Source organism: Ylistrum balloti, unplaced genomic scaffold (assembly GCF_031769215.1).
Source record: "Ylistrum balloti isolate Yb309-2 unplaced genomic scaffold, AGI_CSIRO_Ybal_v1 Utg370910, whole genome shotgun sequence".
Classification (NCBI taxonomy): Eukaryota; Metazoa; Mollusca; class Bivalvia; order Pectinida; family Pectinidae; genus Ylistrum; species Ylistrum balloti.
The window spans coordinates 15055-27306 of record NW_026782516.1 but is presented as its reverse complement, the minus strand read 5'-3'; the positions used below and the strand labels follow the sequence as shown (position 1 = coordinate 27306).

The window sequence follows — 12252 nt, the reverse complement described above, 5'->3', positions numbered from 1 at the left end:
TGTAGCATTACATATACAGGTCAATCAATCGATTAGTATGATGCTCATTAAATAATAAAGTTTGTATTCACTTCCAATCTGCAGCGGTCATTAAGGAATATGAGAACCCTGTCGTGTTATATGAAGCGTAGTATAACTGATGTCTGTTCACAACTGATTACCGATTTTATCTTTTTTCCTCGGTAATTCACTGGAAATCATATCCGACAATAAAATAATCACGGTAATTATATAAAATAAATCGATGATAATGAAAATAAGGAAACGGTTGTAAAGTCATAATCTGTAACGGTTCCAATCCGCCCTATCCACCGATCCACCGTATGTCTAGAATTAGTTTGACATACTTAGCGTGTTACTGCTAATTGTTCTAAACAACATTAATATACAGTACATCTTGTTATATATATACAGCCATTTCCATAATACTCAACCAAAGACCTACATTACATGTCACATAACTCGGGCCGCCGTTCCCCTGGGTCTCCATACCCTTGCTCTCTACGATGTCTTAATCATGGAGAGTATAATATAAATATTTAATTTTCAGTCTAGATTGTACATCAAACTCCGATAAAAAATAGTAAACATAATCTTAACAGAAGAAAGAAAACTGTCATTAATAGGTAACAATAAATAAAACAAGTGCTCGGACAGGTTATCTCCCGTTACATCGTGTTCCATTTTTCACCTGTCATTTTCCAACGTGTTACGGCATCACAATATCACACGGCTGTGTGACATGCTATCTTTTGTACAGGTAACGGCTTGGTAAATATATATGTAATTAAGGCAAAAGTTACAATCTCTCCCCCCTAGGTATGTTAATAGTTCTTATACACTTAACCAGGTGACCATTGGCGATTAATAGCCAGGTGCCCATTGGCTATTTATACGAAATCTATTGTGATCCTCAAAAGTCTTATCCCGAATGTAATTTTCGCGAACTAGGCAGAAGTAATTATTATGTAACTGCCCTTTTAAATAAAAGATGAAAGAAAACCAAATGTTACCGTTTTAAAATCCACATTTCATTTATAAATCTCTGATACATTTGTTCATGTTACGTTTGACAACTACATTTAAATGCCGCGTCCGCTCCGTGGTACGTACAATGTATTGCCATCAAGAAATACGTGGTAATGTATATAGGTGTGGCGTTCTCATGTGTTTATGTGTTGTGTATCATGGTTCATTGCATGACACAGTTGTATCACAGCTAACGATAAGGAACAAACATTTAGGGCTTAAAACGTTAATAGTCCATCATTTAATCATAGAAGATACACCAATCAATTCTACCGCACGCTTCCATGATTTTAAGTGTGTCAGGTGTTTAATAATTCACTGTGAACTATTTGGGGTAAATTTTGTACATGTATACGAATGTGTTTCAGTTATATGCGGACTGTGAGAGGATAGACTTCTAAAACACACACGTTGGTGTCGTTCCGCTACGGAGACAGTGATATTCAATGTAAGGATGTGTAGATGGACGAGGATACTGGAAAAGGTATGATATACAAGAATGTAGATATATATGTATGGTTTAAACAAGAAAGTTTCAGAAGTGATTACATTATAGTGTTAAGGAGTAATGCGGATGTCGAAGTTCTCGCGTGCTCACCACACTGTTGTGGTTTAGAGTGTAGGTCAGGAATGTAAGAATGAACTCACATAACAGATGTACAACACACGATGACACAATGCATTGTTAAATTTACCGAGAAACTCTTCTTATCAGTCGAGTAACTATTCGTCGCACGCGTCCATCTTACACACGTGATATTGTTTGATACACGCCTCGACTGCTGAAGAGAATACGTGGGCGCTGCACGCGCTCTGACGTATCAATCGGTATTCATTTAAGTACGGAGTAAACACTACCAATACTACATACTGCCTTATGTTTCGCGACGGAATGGTTTGACAATTTGCTAGGAGTGTTTTTCGTGAATGAACTTCTTAATAATGGTTTGACTTATCACAACGTGCGGAGTCCTAGGACACAGAGTGGTTTCTAAATACAACTCTGGGTATTAACAAACCACGTGAGTATTAGCGGAGCCGTATATGTTGTAAGACCATGTGTATATTACATACCAGTGTAAATCTTCCTTGGATATGTGGACGTTGTTGTATAATATATGTAGATTAAGGACCAAATGGATTAATAAAAAAAACTGTTTAAAGGAAATCATGTATTCACCAGTAGACACATAATCAACGCCAATGATGAATTCGAGCAGTAACGACTCCTCAGTTCCAAAGATAGACTTGGAAGCTTGGAACAGAGATGAAGCGTACAAACTCATACCCATAGATGTACTTCTAGTACTTTATGCAGTTATCGGAGTATTCGGTAACATTGCTGTTATATACATCTACAGCTTCAAACTCAAGGTCAAGTTTGACGACAAATTCTTCATTCTTGTCCTGGCTGGAATGGACATTGTCGTCTGCTCCACTGGTACTTTGTTTTCTTTGGCCCGCAACATACTTCCGGTGAATTTTCAAGGCGACATTCTCTGTCGTATATGTTGGTATTTTGTCCGCACTATGGGAACAGCATCTGGAATGCTACTTTTTATCATCGCTGTACAACGTTATCTCAAAGTCTGTCGTCCTTTTGGCAGACAAATGACATCATTAATAAATAAGGTTGCTTTGGCAGTGACGTTTGGTGTAGCCATTGTCATCGATATTCCTATATTTGTGTTTTACGGAGAAACGGAAATTTATGACAGTCGCTTGAATGTGACTGGGTACCGTTGTGGACGAAAGGACGACGAGAGCCCGTCTATGAAGCAAGATATTCTTATCTACTTTTATTTTATGTTTGGGTGTGCGGGGAGTGTGATGCTGGGTGTTGCCGTTCTGTATTCAATGACAGGATATACAATATATAAACAGGTAAAACGACATATGGACTTAACCGTTGATGCGTACAACGCTTCTACCCATCGCAGTACTCAGGACAGTGTAAAAGCGGAAGCTAACAATTCGTGTGTGTCCATACAGGACATTACGCTCACTGATTCACCGGAAGTGACGTCAAAAAGAGGTAATTATAAATCCATTAAAAACAGTAGCAGTGTCGACGATTCACCAGCTATTCAGAAAAAATACAAGCATAATCTTATCAGTTATGAAAAAAATGTTCCTATAGAATCCGAAGAGTCATCATCGTCAAAGACAACCGGAAGTGTCGAGTGTTCCGACAAGGTTAATGAGAAAGGCGAAACAGCGTCTATCGACAAGGGTTATTCAACCGATGACGCAGCTGTGACGGGTAATGATCATCACGGATCGACAGACACGTCAAAAACACAGGAGGAACCAAAAAGCACTTGTAACGGCATTACAGACCAAGTGGGTCCTTCACCACCAGGGCAGCCTGGTTCAAAGACCGTCAGTTTTAAGAAAACTAATCCAGAAACACTCAGCGATGATGACGTGAAGTCGAACGGTACGAAAAAAGATCTGGAACCCATCAATGAGGATGGTGGTGGTGAAATAGTGAAAGCTTCTATCAAAAGTGTTTCTGGTAAAGATTCTAGAGCAGGTAATGTTCCAATCAATAAGGGATTTAAACAAGAGTCACAGGTGGGTGCTCGATGGAAGAAAAACAGAATGATGGTACACCGATTCTCTATCATGTTTATGATGATAGCTTTGGTTTGTACGATCACATATACCCCAGCCTTAATCGCAAACATGTTGGTCAATCTGGACTCGGTCCAGTACTGGACGGAATATTCTCAGTGGGAGCGGGTCCTATACCTGTTTCTCTTCCAACTTTATCTCCTCAATCACGTAGCAAATCCATTTATTTATGCTTTTTTCGATAAAACATTTAGAAAGGAATTTAAAAACATGATTAAATGTAAAAAGCGATAAAGTAAAAAGGTAATGGATAACAGTATTATTTAATTGTGAACAGTTTTATGTGAACTTTTGTACAATTGTCTAGTGATGTATGTTTGATATTGGACCAGGATGCTATTTTTCTATCCTATCAAAGATTAATCCACAGGCACCTGTATCTGGAACGTAAAGCAAAAAAAACCAGTTCACTAAGCATCACACAAAAAAGTAAACTGTAAGACGGAAGTACGTCATTTCTAAACATAGATTTCTTAAAAGTTAGCCGAGTAAATGACATTTGGGAGTTCGATTGAGGGTTCTATAGTTGAACTGAATGACGTATTTCCGTCGGATTGGCCTATTGAGAAAGCTGAGCGAGGAAAGAGTGACATTTCACGGCGAAACATGATGTGACAAATATTTGTAATGTAATTCAAAATTTAGTCAAACGTTTTTGTTGGTAAACTTGGCTTTTAAAATGGCACAAACAGTGAAAATATAAAATATTGTTGTTTTTTGAGTAGCCCCAAAAGTCGATTTGAGGATTTTGCAATTGATTGACTACATTGTATGATACATAGTGGACTGGAGTTTGGCTTTGTTAACGCTCCACAGGGACGTGTAATACAGACGTCCCTGTGCTCTAGATACAGGTGTCTATGGCCGAGCAAACATTTTCAGAAATTAAATTAGTTCTGGTGGAATTAATAAATCATTACAGTTGTCGATACCAACGACAATGTGTCCAAGTGGTGTAACCAATGTCTATTGTTAAAATTCATTGCTGTCACGTCTGTAAGTGTGTCGTCATCAATTATAACGGATGTGACAGTGCAGTCGACGGTCGTTAGGTGTAGCCACTCGTATCTGTACCAAAAGGTTGTCGTCACCTCTAGCACACAGGGACATGATAATCAAGTACAATGTGGCCCATAGGTATTTTGATCGTTCATTTTGCTGGAAAGTATTGCTAGATTAACTTCCAGTAAACTGCTATTTTCCGTTTCGAGTAAGAAGACTTATGTACACATTGTTATTGTTTATGATGCCCCTGTGTCTATGATACCAAATATGACCCAGTTTATAAAACTTTGATTACTAAATATATGCTTGATTCAAGCTTGATATTGTCGTTCGAATTGTTGCAGTATTTTTCAATAAATCGATATCAAATTATCGATTTTAGATGTGATGTTCGGTGTACAGTGTAAACAGTTTACACTGTAAGAATGGTGACGTATTTTAAAATGTAGAGACGATTGTATCATTTATGAACCGACGTAATCACAAGGGGCGACAACTCTGTAACAATACAAATCTAGTCCAGGTATCAGGAACTGCTGGTCTGGTAAACTATGTTGCTATGAGTATTTTGTTTACATGCTTATACACTTACTACTTATTGAAATACAACCGTAGGTTCCGTATGGACTTTGGTTTTCTTTATTATATGCTAACTCTGATGGCCAATGATTATCCATAAGCGACAACAGTGTATATGAATTCTTTATTCTAGATAATGTCATTGTTTACTAAATAAGTAATTCATAACTGGGATAAATTATTCGTGTTAGTTTTAGGTTCCCTTTTAAGTGCACATGTGTATAATTTGAAAAGAAAGGAAGAGAAACGTATTAATGTACATACATTATGTAGATAATCAGTTTGTATGTAGCTGAGTGGTCAGACCCCAGCCACATCTAAGTACCGGTAGGATGAACACCCAACTTCGTTAGTAACATGGGAGTAATTCCGGATAACTTTGGTAAGCCAAGAAGTGGTCTGCTTTTAATATATTATAATCATCTTGATTGAGAAGTGACGGGGGATCATGTAGCTTCCCGGATCAGCATGTACATGTTGTTTTTTCTTCATTACGGAGGTCTTGCAAGTTTGCGGAAGTTGTTATTAAGCAAATTAGAAGCTAGGTGTTTTTGCATGTTACAAACATTTAACTAATATAATCAAATAGGAAATATCTATCACAAATATAAAAGAACATAACTTGTTCTTGACATGTTCCTTATGTATTTAAGAACGTCCGTCCTCGAAATACCACATGTATACCCAACCCTCCCAAGTACTTACAACATGCCAATGCGATATTTGTTATTTGCTATTTGCCATTTCAAGTCAATTGCTATTTGGCGTTTGTTCAGAACTCGCTGACCCTGTCCAGTCCCTTACATGTTGCGATGATTTATATTATGTCATTCTAGTGTTTTTGTAATCCATGTTGTGAAAAGAAGTAATTCTCCTTGTATTTTTTCAGTAGTCTGTGTGTAAATACTTCTTTTGTTAATATTTTACCCTAGTTTTATGGGATTTGGGTTTGGATTATGAATATGTAGCAATATTGGTATTTTCATTTTTTTTAATAAGGAACTATATCAACTGCCAAAAATGATAGCAAGTGTAATCAATGAAGAAAAGCAAACTGCAAAATGGCACAGACTGTTAGCAAGTAACAAATGACAAGAAGCAAATGATAAATAGTCAAATGAAATCAGCTAGTATTAGTTAAACGTCTCACAAAAATTGTCAATAAGCATCACACTTATCAAATACATTTGTATTCAAAGAAATAATGTGTGTTCGATATAGGTTTGAAAAAAAAGAAAACGATTGGCAATAGGCAAATGGCAACTAGCAAATTACAATTGTAAACTAACTACTTACAAAGACAAAAAGCAAATAACAATTTGCAAATAGCGAATGGCTTGTAGCAAATGACAAGAAACTTTTGCAATTTAAACGTTATTTTGTTTACAACAATTGCTAAATAAGTAATTCAAACTGATATTAATCATTCTTGTTTGCCCGGGTGGAAGCGCGCGAGGTTTCTATACTGTGGGAGAAACCGGAGTACAGAGGGAAAACCCGCGTGACCGAGCAGATCACCCCACACCTTTCACGTCCGCTCAGGAATCGAACCCCGGACGCCTATGTGTAAGGCGAGGGGTTTCCACTACACCTGCCGACCACCCTGGAATCTCGTATGTGGTTTGTCGGCTTAGAAGTTAACTGATAATGTCAGTACAGAAACAAAATTAGGAAAGAACTACGACCCAGCATTCCAACAACCAGAACCTTTTCGTATAATATTCTCGTTACTTCCTCAAAACTTAAGATTCCAAATTATGAATTTACACATACATATAATGTATATGTTAATGCATGATCAATATACCACGACCGAATTAATTCTAAACGCTGCAGGAAATACGGAATTTTGTTACTGTTTAGTTTTCAGCAATATTTTTTATATGCCAATTGATCTGATTTCGACTACAGACGCTCTTGTTGAGTTATAACATATTTCATTGACAAAATATGACATTAGGATCAGTCAGTAGTTTTGCCATCTTATAAATGACTTATCCAGATAACTTATGTATTTACAATAGAGGTCACGTGATGGCATGAAAGATAGACTATACACATCAACTTATAATAAAGTTGATAAAACATATCATAGTGAAATCAGGGGAGAAAGAGACAGACAGAGAAAGCGGCCGAGCATTAATCAAATTTTCCCGATCTATCCAGAAAATTTTGTACCGATCTTGTTATTCAAACAATAGTGGTCAGTATTATTGAGTTAATGCGGAATGACCGTCGCTGAGTGAGTTATGCCTCTCCAGTGTGTGGTCCCAGAGGGACGGTCAAAGAGTCGATAATCTGTGATTACAAGAAATAAATACCGGGTTTGCCGATATTGACACAATCTATAGGCTTGGTTGGAACCAGACACATATTATGGTACATAAACACGTTATCAGGCAAGCTGAAAGTGTTTACATCAAGTTAATTCATGACATAAGGATATTTGAATCCTTGTTGTTAACTGCATTCCACTGAAGCGAACGCGCCGATATCTACTGACTGACGTCTGTCGGCAAGGTTCGGTAACTCCCAGTAGACTTATCAAATTGTGTAGTTATTTTGTACAATGATACTTTCAGTGACGTATGCAATTTATTTGATTCGAACAGTGAATAGTTATTATTATGTTAATTGAGACGTTGATGGGGATTAGTGACCAAAACCAGACGTAATTCCCCGAAATTAAAAAAAAAAAAAAAAGTAATTGTGATTACTTTAGTAATGATAGAACCGCTTCCGATAACATTTTAATGGATTATCGCTCACATGCACATATTTATTAGCCCACATATACTGTAAAAACAAAGTTGACTTAGGTCATTTTCTCATTTTAGTTTCTGTAACACTACATCTACTTTTAGTTATGCAAGACCATCCCTTTTAATATTCGTTCAAGTAATATATATTTACAAAGCTAACGATTTTACAACTTCAGCATATGTATTACTGAATTTGGAAACAAATCACACAGATAAGTTCAGGCCACAAGTATGATGTTCCAGTGACTAGTATGGAATGAAGTGGAGCATTAATGAATCAAATCTTTCAGCCCTATGGAGGTAAGGCAGGTGGATCTCAACCTGTGGAGAAAGATTATCAAATTAACAAACAAGACGGTTGGCGAGTGTTTGCAACTAAAACTCTTTTCCCAACTACAGAGATCAAACTATCTCGCAAACAAGGAGCTGAATGGTTATTTTCCTCACTCTCAGATGACTTTGTGAGTTACATGTATTCGTCTCATTTTTTTATTAATCCGGTACTTCACATCGCTGACGTGATTTAATTCTTGACCTGACGTCAGTGAATTGTTACTGTGACGTCATATCATTGTCCTCACAGAGGAATCCCCTCGTCTCAACCCTTGAGTGAGGATGGTAGTTGGAGGGTAGGACAGAGAAATCTCTACCCGAGGAGGAGATTCTTCATTGTCTAACCTGAGGCTTTGCCACCTTTCTCTTTCTTCACACTCGCCAAAATAAAGCTTCTATTTTAAGACACTGACATGGATTCTCGATCTTTCTGTCCGGTTGGGTAGAAAAGAAAATCTCACACCGGTAGAAGCGTGGATTTACCTGTCCTGGGTACGAGAAAAATATTTCTTTAGTGTAGGTTAAAGGTCAAAATGTATGCCGAAGTGACCTACTATATGTGCATGATACATCTTCTCAACTAATTGTGTGCACTGAACAACCAAGCATCTTTAGTTCTTTAAATTGTGAAACCAAACCGATTCGTCTTCAAACTATCCATTTCTTATTTTCTCAACAGCAGTTTACAATACAGATTAATTCGCTTGTTATTCGTTTTATACAGCTGCTGTGTCTATTTCATTTGAAATATATTAATCTTTTATACCATCCACATGATTCATAGAATGATGGTCATTCCTCTGTAGAAAAACAGTTGTTTAAAAAACGTAAAAAACAAATAATGTTAATGTGACAGGAGCGGATTGATTCCGCTGTCAGCTAGCGCACAATGGCCGTTGTAATCGGTACATCAACACACATATCGTATTACATTTACGTAATCACCTGAAAGCAAAGTCACGTGTAATGTTAAATACGTTTGTGTCGTAATTTTCTTACTCATTTCAACTAGCGCAGCCAAACGATAATCAATTGTGTTAGGGTACATTTATATAACCCAGTTGATACTACGAGCGCTTCTATCACAGTTCATTGATAAACTATATCAAACAATTTTAATAAGCAAAGATTCCGCTAGATGATAAAATGGAAGAAACTGAAGTTGAATTTGAATGCTGCTTGATAATGAGCGTCTAGATGTAAACGAGTATGAAAAAAACTTACGTAAATAGGATTGAAAGAAAAAAAAACTTTCTGGGGGCACACTTTTGTAGCAATTTTTAAGTATGAAACCGTTTCCAGATATGGCTCATTAGAAAGAAAGGCAATGGTGATGGAAGTTCTTGTCAAAATAACTAATAAAACATCCGGTACAATGAGCTGTATAACTTATTAAATGTTCTTCTATTGACGTTGAAAAAACATCACTATCCAAGTAATCCAAGAGAAATATCCATACTTCCGGCAAGAGAAAGCGCGAGCGCATGTTAAACCGGATGTTACAAATATCTGGGCCAAGCTTAACATAACTCAACAGTAACTTTCATATTGGTTTATTTCTGTTAAGTAATAACAAAAACTTCACATAATGATAGTCTTTGATAGCAGTGTAAATGCTCCATGCTTCCATAACACACCGCCGTATCTCATTGGCTGTGTCTTCATGGTCATGTGGCAAAAAAGAAAACGGCTTAGCTTGACTAGAGAACAGAGAAATCCGGGCAACAGGAAATCTACGCATATATATCGAATTATGGAAATTATTTCAGTTATATTCATCTCAGATACTGTTTCACATGAATTAATATTTACATTTGCGTTGTGTAGTCTCCAGATGTATCAATAATTACGCATTGCAATTAGGCCTGGGCATGAATATACGATCTTGTCATTATTGACACCGGTTGTAAATGCGCGATGTATGTTTACTTCCGTATTTTTTTTATAAACGTAATTCAACTGTTAATAGACGTGCAGGACATATATATATAATGCTATATAAAATTCATTTGAAAATATCATTTAAGAATAAAAACTTCTGTTTCATCCTTTGTTTTTGGGTCTATTTTGTTGACATGGCGTTGCCAATGACGTCTATTTGTCGCCGCCTACAGCTTCCGGTATAACTTAACAGGTTAATCAAACTCGTCACTATTTTAACGATGTGTATAAAGCAATTCTTTGATGTTTTCTTTAATATTTGGTTATCAAATGTAAATACAAGGCTGGCTATTTATTTTCTGTCTATCGAGATATCGCAATACGTTGCTACTCTAATGTAAATAAACTTCGATGCACGCACAGATTTTTTTTTTTTTAATTCTTAGTTAAATATAAATACTTTATCTACAATTTTGAATAATCTGTGTTAAAAGTGGTTCAGATTTCAAAAACGCATTTTTATAAAGTGTATTAAGTGTTTATCTGAGATTTTTTTCTCTCTCAATGTGTTCATTGTCCTGACCTCAAACAAGGGAACCATTATGTTGGTGTTCTATATCCCAAAAACAAGGTTCTACATTATCATAACTATTCTTCAAGGATTGCTTTCAACCCTTGTTGCTTTGAAAATTTTCATATTTCACCTTGGTGTCGTTCTACAATGTCATATTTATTTCCAATGTGATTTCAACCGTGTCACTATATAGAACCTAATGTATCATTATTGTTGACTTAATGAAATATAAATAAAACGATGTGATCACTATAGGTGACGGTTATCACGACCTTGTGTGTGTATGCAGTCGGGGAGAAATCAGCTTGTCGGTTATCATTAGTGTACCTCAGGGTACATACTGACAGCCATCTATTAAAATGTTAATGTAGAAGTGTATTTATAACGATACAGTTCACGATTTATTTCTAAGAATCTATTTATCTAAAATTGGCAACATATTTATCCCGATAGTGAAACATCAGACGGGTAACATTAACGTGAACCGTATACGTTTGAAATATACACACCACGTGTTAATGACGTGATGACGAATGATTATTGCGACACCTGTACAGATGTCCTAGTAGCCACAGTGGCGAGACAATGTGAGAGACAATACTCTTGTGATTAATCAACATTTTTGACAGGAATGTAAAATGACATGTGGTACTGTTTACGTAGATATGTACGGGTGATATCCGTTTAGGTTATATATATATGTACACAATAGTATATCTAATACAATAATGATATTCGATTTCAACCTTTTCTTAATGCGCAAGCTTCTAGCATCACGTAGTTAGATAATTATAGAGTGATATATTGACGTAATGCACTTCTTTTGTTTTAGTTTGGCTATTGTTTTATTGCTAAATTACAGTGTAAAATCGGTACTTGTACTACTGGGTTGAATATTTTTCGTCTTTTCACATGTATACAGTTCAGTCAGTTCTTGTTTCTGGCTGTTTATCAAGATTAGGAATCAAATGGTAGTCAATGTGAAACAGATTTTGTTCACATGGATATCAGTAATATCCCTGAGTTGAAAGCAAACATACAACGATATATATTGCAGGGGTTAAAATATCAAAAATAAAAAACAAATGTTGTACAGCCCTTCAGTAAATTTAGTCATAATCACTTAAATACTTCACATTAATTTACACAAATCAAGTTAAACATGTAACAAGTTAGGCGTCTTCATGATCGCCATTTACATCATAGAACGTAACTCGTGCGATGCACGTGTAGATCGCTAGTTTTATAGCTAGATACTTGAAGTGTAATAGACGAGGTATTACCAGGGTTGTACCTTTTATAGATAAAATATTTTAGTGTTTTGCCGTTTTGTAGATGAAGTATTGTTGATGTTGTGCATCTTTTTACAGACAAAGTATTGTTAGTGTTGTGTCTTTTTACAGACAAAGTATTGTTAGTGTTGTGTCTTTTTACAGACAAAGTATTGTTAGT

At 36.2% G+C, this 12252-nt stretch overlaps 1 protein-coding gene across 1 annotated transcript; it reads left to right on the top strand.

Moving 5' to 3' along the window:
- The first annotated feature begins 1802 nt into the window (after positions 1 to 1802).
- LOC132559432 (uncharacterized) lies at positions 1803 to 5275 on the top strand. The gene has a single exon (XM_060224047.1). It carries the CDS (start codon positions 2233 to 2235, stop codon positions 3898 to 3900), a length of 1668 nt encoding a protein of 555 aa, XP_060080030.1. The 5' UTR covers positions 1803 to 2232; the 3' UTR covers positions 3901 to 5275.
- Positions 5276 to 12252: the final 6977 nt, after the last annotated feature.

Excerpts from the sequence above, each read along its gene's own strand:
- LOC132559432 (XM_060224047.1), top strand. The coding sequence starts at position 2,233 with ATGATGAATTCGAGCAGTAACGACTCCTCAGTTCCAAAGATAGACTTG.